Source organism: Panthera uncia, chromosome X (assembly GCF_023721935.1).
Source record: "Panthera uncia isolate 11264 chromosome X, Puncia_PCG_1.0, whole genome shotgun sequence".
Classification (NCBI taxonomy): domain Eukaryota; kingdom Metazoa; phylum Chordata; class Mammalia; order Carnivora; family Felidae; genus Panthera; species Panthera uncia.
The window spans coordinates 39,576,497-39,593,407 of NC_064817.1; the positions used below are offsets into that span (position 1 = coordinate 39,576,497).

Below are 16,911 nucleotides of genomic sequence, written 5' to 3' on the forward strand. Positions count from 1 at the left end.
TTATTTTGAGAGAGAGAGTGTGTGTGAGCAGGGGAGGGGCAGAGAGAGAGAGAGAGAGAGAGAGAGAGAGAGAGAGAGCAAGAGAGAGAACCCTAAGCAGGCTCCATGCTGTCAGCACAGAGCCTGACATGTGGCTCGATCCCACGAACCATGAGATCATGACCTGAGCCAAAATCAAGAGCCGGACATGTAACTGAGCCACCCAGTACCCCACCTCTTGAGTTTTTTCCTAAACTATGTTTGAGGGCCAAACCAAAAAGTCTAACATTGTCTATTGTGGATCTCCATGTATGTAAGGGAAATATTTAAGACAACTGTATTATAATATAAACTGGTGAGGGTAAAGGGATTTTTTTTTTTTTTTGAGGGTAAAGGGATTTAAAGGCAGCTGAGTTTTCTATACTTTAACTGGTAAAATTTTAAAACCAGTAGACTTGTTTGGTGATGGAACAGTGCTGTATGTGTATTATTGCCCAGGGATCAATGCATGGTTGGCAGAGAACTACACACACACACACACACACACACACACACACATACACACACACTGTAGCAATGTCAGTTTCCTAGTGATGCAGGATGTAACCACTGAGGGAAACTGGGTAAAGGGATACATGAGACCTCTCTCTACTATCTTTGCAACGTCTAGTAAATCTAATTATTTCCAAAGAATACCAAACTACCAATATGAGCCTCAGAAGGACCGGAGGAATGGACACACCAGAAAAGATCAGAATGCTATTAAAAAGAAGCACTCAGTTCTCCCTTGTCTGCCTACCTACAAACCTATTTACCTATTAAATGGACTGGTGACTTCCTACTTTATGCCGTGGGTTATAACTTATTGCTATCTTTATTATACTTTGCTACTCAAATTGTCCCAAATTGGACCAGAGGGAGTTCCTTCAAGGTAGCTCCTGTGTCCTGTCGACTCGTCCCCATCTTTTGAGCACTTCATTACTTTCCGGAACAATGAGTTCTTCCAGGATCATTTTGTACTCTCTCTACTCTAGCCCTGGAGTCTGTCTTTTCTCCAAAAAGCTCTAGTTCTTGGTGACTAATGACAAATCGAGGTGTGCTCACTGTGCCTGGCATGTAATTATACTTCCAGCGGTCAGAGAGAGGAATATTTTCCCCTTATAGAATGCCAACTAATCAATGTAGGAGAAATGATGGGATTAGAACATCATTAGGGAAACAGTACAGTAATTAACTGTTACACACAAGAATCACCACAGGATGCTAAAATCAGAGAACATGAGACACAGGACATTTATGTAGTCTCAAATTATCCCCCCACAAAATGGTTTTTAATTATGCAGGGAAAGATGGTCATGTTATAGTACTTGACGGACACCATTGTAGTCGTGGGTAATCAGTTAGTATTATCAAGAAAGGTTACATTGATATTGAATGCTTGCTGACATGAAGCCCTGAGAAGAACACAGCATCATTTTTGTGATATTTCTGAGAAAAAAAATGAATAACTTAAATCAAATGAGGAGGCAGGAACAAATCCAAATTGAGGGACATTCTTCCAAATGTTCAGTGTCACGAAAATCAAGGAAAGGCTGAGGAACTGTTCCCGATTAAAGACTAAAGGGACATGACAATTAAACACAATGCAGGCAGCTGGATTGGATCCTGGATCAGGGGAAAATGCTCTAAAGGACCTTACTGTGACAACTGGGAAAACTGTATATTACACATGAGATGTCAGATAATTAGATAATACATGGTATGTTAGTACCCTCATGGTATGTAGTAACATCAGTATGAAAGTTCTTGATTCTGGTAACTGTACTGTGGTTATGGAAGAGAATGTCCTTGGTTTCGAGAGATACACATTGAAGTATTTAGGGGTAAAGGGGAATTGTGTCTGCAAATTACTCTCAAATGGTTCAGAAAATAAAGTTTTAACTATATCTGTGTGTATAAACATATACACACGCACACACAAACATACATGCATAAGTCAAGAGACAGCAAAAGCAAATGTGGCAAGATGTTACTATTCTTGTAACTTCTCTTAATTTTAAAATGATTTCAAAAGAATCAAAAGTTTCAAGAAAATCCAAGCTTTGAAACTCCTAGTAGAAAATGTAAGTGAGGGGCACCTGGGCGGCTCAGTCGGTTGCACATCCGACTCTTGATTTTGGGTCAGGTCATGATCCCAGGGTCGTGGGATCGAGCCCTGAGTTGGGCTCCGCACTGAGTGTGGAATATACTTAAGATTTTCTCTCTCTCTCTCTCTCTCTCTCTCTCTCTCTGCCCCTCTCCCCTGCTTGCGTGCTCTCTCTCTAAAACATAAATAAATAAATAAATAAATAAATAAATAAATAAAATTTAGGTAAATGTTTGTTCAGGCCTTGGGGTAGGTGAGGATGTCCTAAACAAGACAGAAAACATGCTAAGTATCAAAGAAGAGATCCAATGATTTGACTATGAGGAAATGAGGAGCCTTTATTCACTTTGGGGGCCTGGGTCACCCTCCCTTTGTTGGTGAATGTTCAGGGGCACCAAGCAGGCAGGGAACTCACAGTACGTTCTCCACCACCAATAGCTCCTGGAGGCAGATCCGTAAGCACCAGAACATGCCCAGCACTTCTCCACCCACCAGCTCTCCTGAGCACGGCCCTGAGGGTTACTGAGAGCAGGACCTCCACTTGGGCCCCTAGCAACACCCCCTGACTTGTGCCCCCTTCTTCACCCAAGAGCAGTCAACCAGGGAGAGCCCTGGGGTCAGGCTTGAGCGAAGCTCTCATTTTGCCTGCCCATCCAACCCACCAGCTTGCCGGCTACCCAGGACAGGCCCACAGGTGTGTGGGTAACACAGGGGAGGAGCCTCAAGCAGCAGGACAGGAGTGGCTATTTACCCACCAGTAGGAATGAATGAAGATGTTCCATCATTTTACACTCTCAAACATTTTAACAACTCCAGTGGCCCAAGCTGGTGGATGAAAGACCACCCTCATCTGTCTCTCCCCTCCCTGGGAGTCACTAAGGCCACATTCTCAGGGAAAGTGTACAAAGACCATGATAGGCATTACGAGCATTGACACAAGATGAATACACGCAAGGTACGCTGCCCACAGCTGCCCCTCTTTGATCCTTTCCCCACTAAAATAGAAGCTTTGGGAGGGGGCATTTTGGTACTAGGAATTTGGGTAGAAAGTAGCTGGTACAGATTCACCCAGATTCCATTCTCATCTGCCACATATGAGAAGGTTTGATTTTCTGGCCCATTTCTACCATGGAGGATGGCATGTGTCCCTATCACCACCAGGACCCCTACAAGGACTTCTTCATCCTAGGTGAGGGTCCCCACTCCAGCTCCTCATGGCTCTCCAGCGACCCACACAGCAATGTCTCCCTTCGGGATCACTGGAACCGGCACACTGTGCGCTCTCAACCCCAGGGCGTGCTGGGCTGCCGGGATTGCCCGCTCACTACCCACTGTGTCCCTGCCACCTTCTCTGTCCCACCCTGCAGCTGGCTTAGGGCTGGGTCCTCCCACTTTGGGGGCTGCCCTCACTCGTGCCCGAGAACATTTCTGTATCACCTCCTGTGATATATGATCTTGCCTTTCTACACCCTGTCCCAGCCTAGCAGAAGGGCTTCCAGCATGTTCGCTGAGCCGGCTGAAAGTGTGCGGTGACTTCTTGGCTCACTGTGCCCTCCCTAGAGGGCAGATACCCAGCCTCTCTGTATGTCTGCCCTTGGCGGGGGTTGTTCGGATCCTTTCTGCTCCCTCTGGCTATTCCCGTTCCCTGGTGCCCCTATGCTCCTCCCTCTGGCTTTCCCCTGCTTCTCCTGCCCACTACTGTGCCTCACTTCTCCCTGCTGCTCCCTCTGCTGGTCCTTATTCCGTCTGCATAGTCCCCATCTGACTCTTCCTTGGTCCCTCTGTTTCCTGTTCCCTCTTAATGTAGGTTGTCCCTGGCCTCTTTCCTGATTGCCCCTGGATTCCTCTAACTGTTCCACGCCTCCTGTTTCTTCTTCCCTTTGACTGCTTCCTGCTGCCCCCGACTGTTCTGTGTTTTCCTTGGACAGTTTTCCCTTGAGCTGATCCTTAGTCTGTGGTACATTTCTTCTGATTGTGCCCTAGTCAATCTGGCTGTTCCCTGGTCCTGATGAGCCTTACTTGTTCCTTCTGTTTGACACAGATTGACTGCCCTTTGAGCCCTCTGACTGCCGCCCAGTCCCACTTCTTTCCTGTGCTTTGGGCAGTCCTGGAATGCATTTCTCAGACACCCTCACTTGATGCTCCCACATCTGGTTCGGGGACCACACTTTGCGGAGAGCTGGTCGACCTGGCTCCTGGCCTAGGCTCTTGATCACCAAAGTCTACTGGTTCTGTGCACTCTGCACCATGCTTGATTCTGTACTTTCACCTTGTCCATCGTTTCCATCATGTCTGACTATTTGCTGGTTCCTCTGGTTGCCTCCTGGGTAGGGTGACCAACTGTTCCAGTTGTCTAGGACTTCCTCTGTTTTAGCAGTGAAGTCCCACGTCCCAGGAAATCCCTGTCACCTTATTCCAGGGAACTCTGGTGGTTCCTCAGCCTCTCTCCAGCTTCTGCGACTGTCCCTTCACCCCAGTGCCTGTTGAGTGGGGCCTCTGGCTGGCAACTAGCTTCAGGAATGGCTACTATGCCTTTCAGCTGTTCTCTAGTCCCTCTTGCTGCTCTCTGGTCACTCGAGTCACTCTCCAACACCAGGTAAACTTTGAATGCCCACTTCGTTGTGTCCCTGTCCTCTGGTTAGCCCCTGGGACTTCTTAGTAGACACCCAGTGCCCAGCACAGCTTTGCTGTTCCCTCTGGCTGTTCCCCAACCTCAGAGACTATTCCTTGTTCCATGTGGCTCCTGGTTTCCTCAGCTACTCCTCAGCCTGGGAGGCCTTTCTTTGTCCTTCCAACTGTCCCATGGGTCAGTCCCTTCCCCACCCCTCCACCTGTTCTGCAGCCTCAGCAGCTGGTCCCTGCTTCCTCTGGCTGCTATCTAGTCCCTTCCCATTCTTTCCTATTCCTTGTTCCCTGGTACCTCTGCCTTTCCCCATCCCCTCAGATTCCCCTCTAAACCCTGGTGCCTTGAGAAGTTGCTTGTCTCACAGGCTCTTGCCCAGAACACCATACCCACCTGCTTTTTTTCCATTTTAGAGCCAAATCTTCTGTTTTCTCATCCCTCTGGATGGTCCCTGCTCCCTGTGGCTGCTACCTGGTTCCTCTACGTTCTGATCCCTGCTCCTATTTGGAGCCCCCTCTTACTGTTCTCGGACCAGCTTCCTTTTCCTTGCTCTCCATTTCTCCAGCCCCAGTGACTGTTTCTTGGTTTCTCTGCTGCCCCTGGCTTCTGGGCTTGTTTCCCGTTTCCCCTGTTTGTTCCACTGCGTTCTCAATTGTGCCCGGGGCCCCTTGGCGATCCTCTGTCTCCAGCAAGTGCACCATGGTTCCCTCAGCAGGTGCCTGGGGCTATTCCGCATCCCTCTTTCTCTCACTGACCCTTCTGCCTGTTTTTCCAGCTCCAGCCACTATTTCCTGGTCCTGTTCTTGGGAAGGAAGAGATGAGTGGAGAAATGTGACTCGTACAGCCCAGAATCATTCATCTAGAAATTCCCACACACCTGCTGGCCAAGAGGCCACTTGTAGAAAGACTGGGGAGGACCACGTTGTTGTGGCCCCAAACTGTGGGTCTGTGATGGAGATGACGGAGCAGAGCCTAAACGCCTCCACGGGTACAAGTGCACTGCAGTTAGGCAGCATTTCATTTGCCATTCAACGCCCTTATTCCTTTGGCCCAAATATAATTTTGGTGACTCGGGCAAAAAGATTTAAGCGTAGGAATTTTACCACAGCAGTGTTAATCGCAACAGAAAACCTGAAACACCCTAAATGCACACACAGTGGAGGGGTTAAATTAAAGTTTATCCAAAGGACATAATGCGGTGTGTTACGTGTACGTGGAGACAAAAGTATTTAGTGCCTAGAAAATTATGTTAAACTGTCAAATTAAAAACCAGGCAACTGGGCGCCTGGGTGGCTGAGTCAGTTAAGCATCCAACTCTTGGTTTTGGCTCAGGTCATGATCTCACAGTTCGTGAGATCAAGCCCTTGGTTGGGTGGGTTTCGTACTAACGGTGTGGAGCCTGCTTGGGATTCTCTCTCTGTCTCCCCCCCTCTTTCTTATTTTATTTTATTTAAAAAAAAAGTTTTTTTTTTTTAACGTTTATTTACTCTTGAGACAGAGAGAGACAGAGGATGAACGGGGGAGGGTCAGAGAGAGAGAGGGAGACACAGAATCTGAAACGGGCTCCAGGCTCTGAGCTGTCAGCACAGAGCCCGACGCGGGGCTCGAACTCATGAGCCGTGAGATCATGACCTGAGCCGAAGTCGGATGCTTAACCGACTGAGCCACCCAGGCGCCCTCCCCCCCTCTTTCTCTGCCCTTCCCCTGCTCACGCACTCTCTCTTGCTCCCTCTCAAAATAAATACATAAACTTAAAAATAAAAAATAAAAATAAATAGAAAGGAGGCAACCAAATGCTGTGATTCCATTTTCAAACTTGAGCTATATAATGCATATGTATATGGTACGTATGCACACTCACAGCCCCACACATATACCCATATACGTGCACGTATGCGCATACAAAGGAAAAATCAACTGAAAGGAAATATAGCTAAATATTAACAATGGTTTACTTTGGGTAATGCTGGAATTATAAGTAATGTTTTATTCTCTTCTTTTTGTTTACCTGCATTTTCCGACGTTTTATTGGGAAATAGTGAAGTTGTGAAATAATAAAACCAAAATAATTTTTTAATGTTTACTATGATCCTAATGACCATATGACCCTGAGCCCCTGTGACAAGGAGCCTGTCCCAGAGGTGACAGCATCCAGGAAGGTCCGAAGGAGGGGGCTGTCGGGCAGGGTCTGGCTCTTTCATCACATTCCCCTGTTTACAGATTCTCAAGGGGGAGCTTTTTTTTTTTAATTTTTTTTAATGTTTATTTATTTTTGAGACAGAGAGAGACAGAGCATGAGCAGGGAAGGGGCAGAGAGAGAGGGAGACACAGAATGTGAAGCAGGCTCCAGGCTCTGAGCTGTCAGCACAGAGCCTGACGCGGGGCTCGAACTCACGGACCGTGAGATCATGACCTGAGCCGAAGTTGGACGCCTAACCGACGGAGCCACCCAGGCGCCCCTCAAGGGGGAACTTTTAGTGGGAAACTTGGTTTGGCTGTAGTGCGGCAAGGGTGGAGGACACATTCAGGAGACCTGGTCCCAGTCCAGTGCTGTCACTCACAATCTGAGAGGCTGGGCAAGTCATGTCCCTTCTCAGGCCATTACCATCTTCGAAAAGAGGAGGAAGACCTAGAAGGACCCTGGAGAATGTTGTCACCCTATTTCCCTGCCATCCTCTCAGTTCCAAAGAAAAGGGATTTTTCTGCCTAGATCAGGATAGAGGAGAAATCAGCAAATCTCCAGACACAAAGGGAAAAGGAGGGTCTAGTGTGGATCAGCTGAGCATCTGCGAAGAGCCAATGGAGAGGGCAGGGCCTGTGTCGGGGGTCGGCGGGGGAAGCGTCTCTCTCTGGCTAGGACCCCAGATGTAGGGTGGCCCTCCCATCCCACCTCTCCTCCATCAGCCACATCACAGGTCCATTGAAACACACAGGGCTCTGGATGTGGGACAGCAGGTGGATGGTGATCTGATAGCCTAGAATCTGCCACTTCTGTGGCCCCTCTGCCCCTTCCCTGAGGGCCTGCTGACAGGTCTGGGCTGTGTCCTCACTGAATGAATTCCTGCCCCTGGGGTCCTCTGCCTGCTCACCTCACACGAGCTGCCATGTCCCTCTGGAGCTAGGACCGAGGACCACCGGGGAGAACTCTGGTCAGCTGGCATGTTCCCGCCGGGCCTCAGCTCTCAGGCTCTCTTGCTGACGACTCCACTCTTCCCAGGAGCTTGAAGTCAGGTAGACACCTGTGGACTCAATCAGAGCTGCTGGGGCCGGGAGGTGGGTCCTGCAGCCTTCACTGCGGGGTCTGGCCCAGGGGCTCCTCAGAGACTCCAAGAAACCCTAGAAAGACAGTGTCCACATAGTCCGTCAATTAGCAGCCACCCCACAGATGCCTCCTGGGGGCATCAAGGCGGGCAGCTCTCTGTGCTGGATACTGTGAAAGAGAGAAGTTTAGTAAAACCGACACCAAGCATTAGCATATAACATGAAAAAAAATACTCATAGGATTTGGTATAAAATGAATGAGGCTTTGAATTCCAGGTCTTCTATGTTCTAGCTAGAATCTGGGGCAAGTCACTTTGGTCAGAGTTCCTTCATCTTAAAATTGAGGATGAAAACACTGGCCTCATAGGGATGTTAGAGATAAATGGTATAAAGCCTCTAAAGCACTCACCCCTGCTTGCTACCTGGAACATATTCTAGTGATATTAAATATTGCTATTATTACAAGGTTGCAAGGCATGTTTTATCAGGTACCTCATTTAATTTTCAAACTCATCCTGGGAACTAGGTAATTCTGCTATTATTATTCCCATTTATCATCAGATAGAGGTGTTCAGAGATATCAAGAAATCTGCCCCAAGATCACTCAGATTAGGGGGAAGGACAGGGACTCGAAGCCAGGTACGCCGGGCTCTACAGTACATTTTCTTAACTACCATGCCAGATGGTGTTCTGTACATGGCAGAGTCATAAAAAACATGATTTCCATTTCCTGCTGCCCTTAAAGTGCTCTGGCTAGGGGATGATCATGTCACATGTGTATAAACTGAGTTTCTGTATAATTCAGTGTATGTTCTGGGCAACTTATAAAGCCCACCCTCTTCTGCCATAGATGAAAACATAAACTCATTGCCTCCCTTCCCCAGCTCCCACCTGGGTCCAGAAAACCAGCATGTCTGCATAGGCTCCTAAATCTGTAACCCCCACTGCTTGACAAAACCGTGTCCCAGATGGCACCATCAACTGGTTTCCATAGGCTCCTCAAATAATCACCAATACAGGCAATTGACCCTCAGTAGAAAACCAATCACTGATCTACTCAATGCCCTTTGAGGGCCAAACCTGACCTCCTAGAGGACCCCATAACTCACAGCCCATATATAGAATGAGGGACTCCCATCAAACCTTCAATAACAGTCCTTCACATACTAACTCGCACAGTCCTGCATTTACAGATATCCACAGGTCCCAATCAATGACTCCTATAGGGCCACCAAAACTGACTCCCGACCATTTGTAACCCCAGGCTTGCAATCAATCATTCACCACCTCCACGTTCCAATCAATAACTCGCATGGGCTAATCGATGCCTTCAGATATTTACATCTCCAACTCTTATAAAACCTCAAGAATTTCCCGATTGTCACTCACTGCTCCAATATGAATCACATCTATAGGCTTTAGATTATCTAATCCTAATGGACCCTAACTCATTGATCCTCCCCCACAGAAATCCCCCCAATCCTGGACTCCCAGAGGAACCAAATCAACCCCATATCTGATTTGGCACTGAATTTAAAGGATAAAAAGCAAACCCAAAACACTTCCAGGAAGAAACAACACATTATTTACAACGGAAAGGGCTCACAATGGCACTAGACTTTTTATTGGCACCAATAGGAATCATATTAGAAGAAAACATCTACAAATTATTGAGAGAAAAGGGCTGAGATCCGAGAATTTTAAACTCATCCTAGTTCAATACCATTCTTCTGTCAGCGCAAAAGACGATTTTAGACACAAAAGCATCTACAGCATTATGCCAATATTCCTATCTCAGGAGAATACTCCAGGGAGTAGTCTAAACAATTATAAACTGAATAGTAGCAGAAACCTCAAAATCAGAGGAAAGCAGTCTTGAGAAATGATTCTCATAATACACAGTTATATCTGAATAAAGAAAAATAATGTAATTGGGCATTTTGAATAAATAAGATCATTACTAACTGGAAATTTTAAAATACCCTGGAAAAATCTACTGAGTGGAATGAGGAGGGGAAGGCCAATCAATCACATACCTCTATTAGTAGATCCAAATACTAGTACAACATTATTGGATCTAGTAATAGAGAAAATATAGATCATCATACCTGTAAGAGAGGTGAAGGCAACTACTAGCAGAAATTGATAAAAATAATCAAAACTCCAAACTATCAGAAGCCCAAGATATTAAGACCTTTTAAAAATTATTTTTTATTAAATTTTTTTAAATATTTATTTATTTTTGAGAGAGGGAGACAGAGTGCGAGCAGGAGAGGGGCAGAGAGGGACGGAGACACAGAATCCGAAGCAGGCTCCAGGCTCTGAGCTGTCAGCACAGAGCCCGACATGGGGCTCGAACTCGCAAGCGGTGAGATCATGACCTGAGCCAAAATAGGATGCTCAACTGACTGAGCCACCCAGGCGCCCCAAATTATTTTTTTTTAATTTGAGAGAGAGAGAGAGTGAGCACAGGCAGGGTAGGGGCAGAGAGAAGGACAGACAGAATCTGAAGCAGGCTCCATACCATCAGCACAGAGCCCGATGTAGGGCTCAGATTCACAAACCGTGGGATCATGACCTGAGCCGAGACCAAGAGCTGGACACTTAACTGACTGAGCCACCCAGGCGCCCTGAAATTTAATACGTTACAATTCAACTAAACTGAATGAGCTGAATCCTGCCATAAAAGGTAAAGACGATGGGACCGGTTAACAAAACAAAAATACAGTCGCCACACATCTAAATAAAAAAGACAAAGATGTGAGATGAAGCACTGGACAGAAACATGCCGTGCTATTTATCATTCTTTCTGTTATGGTCAGCACTCATTATGTCTTAGTTAGGAAAGCTTTGCCTACCTCAGGGTCATAAAGATGTCCCATGTTTTCTTAATTTTTATTGTTCTTTCACATTTAGATTTATAGTCCTCTCGGGAAGGGTTTTGGTGCATGGTATGTGTTAGGGTCAAGATTCATTTCTTCCACATGGATATCAAGGTGATCCAGCATGGCTTATTGAAAAGACTACCCTTTCTCCACTGCTCTGCAATGTTGCTCTGTGACTGTATATGTGGAGGTTCATTCCTGAACTCTGTATTTCCATTGGTCCATTTGTCTATTCTTGGAACAGCACTACCGTGTCTTAATTAATGTGCCTCATATCAGGTTTTGCTATCTGGTAGAATAAGAGGTTATTAAATTAGACTACACTAACATTAAAGACCTCTGTTCATCAGAAGATGAAATTAAGAGTGTAGGGGCGCCTGGGTGGCTCAGTCGGTTGAGCGTCCGACTTCGGCTCAGGTCATGATCTCGCGGTTCGTGAGTTCCAGCCCTGCGTCGGGCTCTGTGCTGATGGCTCGGAGCCTGGAGCCTGCTTCGGATTCTGTGTCTCCTTCTCTTTCTACTCCTCCCCTGCTCACACATAGTCTCTCTCTCTCAAAAATAAATAAAAATTTTAAAAAACCCCAAAACTTTGAGTGTAAAGGCAAATCCCACAGTGGGGGAAGTTAACTGCAATACCTGTATCTGACAAACAATTCATGTCTCAAATGTATCAGGAATTCCTAGAAACCAATAGGAGCCAGAGGAAAAGAGCAAAAGGAACAGGAACTTCCTGAAGAAGATACCCGAGTGGCGAGTAAGCCGAGGAAAAGATGCTCAACTTCATTAGTTAGCAAGGAAATATAAACTGCAATCAGATATGCCTTCATGCCCACCAGAAATGGCTAAAACGAAAACGATGGCAAATAACCAAGAGACCCGGTGAGGATACGAGGGGCGGAAACCCGTAAGTTGTTTTTAAGGAGCACAAAAGAGTACAAACACTTTGCAGAGCTGTTGGGTGTGGTATTATCTACGAAAGCTGAACATAGGCAATATCCTCCTAGGAGTGTACTCCCGAGAAATGCGAACACATGTTCACTGAAAGACAGGATATGTTCAGGATGGCTTTATTCAAACCTGAAAATTAGGCAAACGCCCATTAACATCAGACTAGATAAATAAGTGGTCTTACAGTCATACAAGGAAGTACTATACAGCAACAGGAATGAACAAGTGACTACAGACAACACACATGAATCTCATCTGATGCATCGGCCAAAGAAGCCAGACCCAAAAGAGCTATGAGTCAACACTGTACGATTGTGTTTATATAACTTTCGAAAACATGTAAAACCATTCTATTGCCGCTAGAAGGCAGGATATTGGTCCCCCGTTGGGAGGAGGTTGGGGATTGGAAAGGAACACAAGGGGGTGTCTTCTGGGTGCTAGTCACGTTCTATTTCTTAATCTAGGTGGTGGTTGTGCGTGTTCGCTCAGTCTGTTAAAAAATCATCAAGCTAAATGTGCATAATCTGTGCAGTTTTCTGTATTATAATTAAACATTTAAAAAACATATGACACACCAGGCAAGTGCAAGAAAATGCAAGCACATCTAGAAATATGATGATTGAGGTGGAAATTAAGCCCAAAGTGCTCAATACATTAACAAAGGGGGCCATTTTTAATAATAAAATATACAATAAAGAAGGATGTAAACCTTTGCATAAACCTTTAGTGGTCATTCAATATATACAAATAAAACTAGCACAGATGCATGAACTCACATGAAGTCTTTTTTTTTTTTTTTTTTTTTTTTTTTTTTAGAGAGAGAGCACGAGTCAGAGAGAGGGGCAGAGGGAGAGGGAGGGAGAGAATCCCAAGCAGGTTCCATGCTCAGTCAGCACAGAGCCCAATGCGGGGCTCAATCCTACAATCCTGGGATCATGACCTGAGCCAAAATCAAGAGTCAGATGCTCAACCAACTGAGCCACCCAGGTACCCCAAAACCACATGAAGTCTTAAAAATCATAATTATGGAGACTTCCTCTTGTGGAGATGGAGTAGATATGTTTAACTGTTTTTTCTGCTACATACAACTAACAAGTGTGGACATCATATATAAAACATAGGAAGATTCTGAAAGAAATGAAGAAGGCATATTGGCTAGGGATCCTGAGACCCCAAAAACGATGTGGCAGTACGGGGTTTTCTTTTAGCCTCAGATATCCTAGACTTGGTGCTAGAGAAGCCAGCAACCTAGAAAGGCCAATGGGTGCAGACAAAAAGTGCCCAAAGAAAAGCCTGCTCTCTCTAGTCAAAGGACCAGGGAAGAGGCAGTCTAGGAAGATAGAAAACTTTCAGACAATGATGGCTCTACTCAAGCCAAGCACCACAGAAAACACTGGGGTCCCACCACCATCACTAACAGCAAAGGCCAAGTGGAGAGCCCATATTCCCACCCTTGACAAACTGTAACTTCTTACAGTACCCCCAGCCCAACAACCCTTGCCCCCTGCCAAGGCGGTATCAGAGAAAGCCCATTAGGGTGCTGGAGCTTTCTGCCTTGCTGGGCAATAATAACCACTGCCTCTTCCTCTCCCACCCGTTGGTGACAGTGGAGACAATGTGAGGAGTCTGGGCTCCCATCCTCACCCAGAGCTAACACAGTGTCCTCCCTTCTCCCCACTGAGTGATGTCAGAGGAGGCCTACTAGAGCTGTCACCAAGGCTCAGCAGTAACTAGGCCACTTCTGCCAACAATGTCAAGGGGCATCAAATGGGAAGCAGTGACAAGGCACCTATCTCCCTCCCAGTCAGGGTGGCATCAGCAGAGGCCTAGGGGGAAGCATGAACTCCTACCCCAACCGGGCAATATAAGGGACACCCCCCGCCTACCGCAAAGAAGCCAAGTGGAGTAATGAGCTGACATCTCCCTTCACCCAACGGAGGTCTGTCAAAGGACGCCTGTGAAAACATGAGAGTTAAATGAATTCCAGAGCCTCTTAATTTAATACCCACATGTCCTAGACACGATGAAACATCAGATGTCATACCAAGAACCGGGAACACCTCAGCTGGAAGGAGGAAAGATTACTGAGCAGATGCCAACACTGAAACCCCAACAGATGCCGGAACTGCCTGACAAGGATTTTAGAGCAGCCATCGTAAACACACTTCACTGGGCAATTATGAAGAATGCCTAACACAAATGAGACAATAGAAAACCTCAGCGAAGAAATATAGGCATTTGCTCACTTCGTGTCTCTGTGTCACGTTTTGGTAATATAGTTCTCGTAATATTTCAAACCTTTGCACTATTCTTATATTTATTGTGGTGACCTGTGGCCAGTGACCTTGGACGTTACTATTATAATAATGGTTTTGGGGTGCCGCAAGCCACCTCCATATAACCAGCCACAACATTCCCTTAAGCCAAAGCCTAATCCCCAGCAAGGCACTCACTCCTTTCAATTCTCTGAAGGCTGAGAGAGGTGAGGAAGTTGCAGAAAAAAAGTTTGATGCTGGCAGAGGTCGGTTCATGCATTTTAAGGAAGGAAGCCACCTCCATAACATACAAGTGTAGGCAAAGCAGTGGGTGCTGATATAGAAGCTGCAGCAAATTATCCAGAAGCTCTAGCTCAGATAAGGAAGGTGGCCACACTAAACAGTAGATTTTCAATGTAGACGAAACAACCCTCTATTGGAAGAAGGTGCCATTTAGGACCAGAAGTAAATGGCACAACATCTTTCCTTTAAAAAAAAATTTTTTTAATGTTTATTTATTTTCAGAGAGAGAGAAACACAGACAGAGACAAACAGAGACAGAGCATGAGTGGGGAAGGGGCAGAGAGACAGAGGGAGACACCGAATCAGAAGCAGGCTCCAGGCTCCGAGCTGTCAGCACAGAGCCTGATGCGGGGCTTGAACCCACGAACCACAAGATCATGACGGGAGCTGAAGTCAGATGCCCAACCGACTGAGCTACCCAGGCGCCCCGAACAACATGTTTCAAGTGCTAAAAGGAAAGACTTGTTAGCCTAGCATCCCATGCCCATAGAAGATATCCTTCAGGAATGAAAGAAGTATTGAGACATTTTCAGGTCAAGGAAAAGTAGGAATTTATTACCAGCAGGCTTACCAAAAAAGAATGGCTATAGGAAGTTCTCTAACCAGAAAGGAAATGATAAAAGAAAATGGACCATCAGTAAGGAAGAAAGAATATGGAAAGAGCAAAAAATATAGGTAAATATAATATGCTTTCCTTCTCTTAAGTTTTCTAAAATAGGTTTGACAGTTGAAGCAAACATTATAACCCCATCTAATGTGGTGCTCAATGCATATAAAGGAAATATATAAGACAATTATATTAAGACAATGAATAGGGGAGGATAAAGAGAAAAGGGGTAAGGAAGATCTCCACACTTCGCTGAAAGTGGTAAAATGATACCAATAGACATTGATAAGTTGTGTATATATTACACAATACATAAAACATCTGGCAAAAAAAAAGCTCCATAAGGAGATCCTCCTGAAAATACTAGATAATCAAAATGGAATTCTTCAAAATGCCCATATACCCCAAAGAAAGGGGAAAAATAAAGGAGAAAACAAAAACAGAGAGAACAGAAAACACAAAATATGACAGGCTCCAACCTTAACATATAAATAGTTATATAAAGTGTAAATGGTATAAATGCACTAATTAGAGACAGAAATTGGCAGATTCAATTTAAAAAATCATGATCCAGGGGCACCTGGGTGGCTCAGTCAGTGGAGTGTTCGACTCTTGATTTCAGCTCAGGCTCAGGTCATGATCCCAGTGCTGTGGGATCAAGCTCCGTATTGGGCTCCATGCTGAGTGTGGAGCTCTTTCTCTCTCTCTCTAAAATAAAAAAATAAAAAATAAAAAATCGTGACCCAATTATGTACTGCCTACAAGAAATGTGCTTCAAATATGATGATATATGTAGGTTGAACTAACTAGAGTTTAAATAAAAATTTGAAAAAAAATAAAATAATAAAAATTGAAAAGGAAAGCTGTATCATGCAAACATTGATTAAAAGGAAGCAGGAGTGAACTTATTAATATTGGATAGAGTAGTAGACTTCAGAGTAAAGAAAATTACCAGGGACATACAGAGACATTACATAACGATAAAAGGGTCAATCCGCCAAGAAGACATAGCAATTTTAAGTGTGTATACACCATGCAATAGAATTGCAAAATATATGAAGCAAAATTTGATGAAACTGAAAGGAGAAATAGACAAAAGTCACAATTATAGTTGGAGGCTTCAATACCCTTCCTTCGGCAACTGACAGAACAACTGGACAGAAAATCAGCAAGGTTAAAAAAAGAATTCATGAACACCATCAACCGACAGGATCTGAGCAACATTTATAGAACATTCCACCCAACAGTAGCAGAATATACATTCTTTTTAAATGTCCACAGAAAATAGACCATAAAGACCATATCCTAGACAACATGACAAACCTCAACAACTGTAGAAGAATTGAAATCACACATAGTATGCTCACTGACAACAATGGAGTGAAACCAGTAATCAAAACAAAAAGGAACAGGAAAATCCCCAAACACTCAGAAACTCAACAACATCTTCTAAATAAACCACAGGCCAAAGAGGAAGTCTCAAGGGAAACTTAAAAAAAAATTTTTTTTAATGTTTATTTATTTTTGAGACAATGCGAGAGACAGAGTGCAAGCAGCAGAGGGGCAGACAGAGGGAGACACAGAATCTGAAGCAGGCTGCGGGCTCTGAGCTGTCAGCCCAGAGCCCGACGCAGGGCTCGAACTCACGAACCGCGAGATCATGACCTGAGCCGAAGCTGGACGCTTAACCGACTGAGTCACTCAGGTGCCCTGTCTCAAGGGAAATTTTTAAAAAATACATGGGGGGCGCCTGGGTGGCTCAGTCAGTTGAGCGGCTGACTTCGGCTCAGGTCATGATCTCGCGGTTCGTGAGTTCAAGCCCCGCGTCGGGCTCTGGGCTGACAGCTCAGAGCCTGGAGCCCGCTTCAGATTCTGTGTCTCCCTCTCTCTGGCCCTCCCCCCCG

General features: G+C 45.3%; 1 protein-coding gene across 2 annotated transcripts in view; it reads right to left on the reverse strand.

Annotated features, from left to right (window-relative positions):
- The window catches only part of ZNF41 (zinc finger protein 41), a 47,399-nt gene that overhangs the window by 18,811 nt on the left and 11,677 nt on the right, over window positions 1-16,911 (reverse strand). Inside the window, exon 2 of one of the 2 annotated variants that reach the window (XM_049643758.1) lies at window positions 7,838-8,084. In XM_049643758.1, coding sequence (XP_049499715.1) covers window positions 7,838-7,909 — 72 coding nt within the window. In that variant the 5' untranslated portion in view covers window positions 7,910-8,084. Of the gene's footprint in view, window positions 1-7,837; window positions 16,903-16,911 lie in introns of those variants that run through there. The other variant, XM_049643759.1, reaches the window with a different exon arrangement.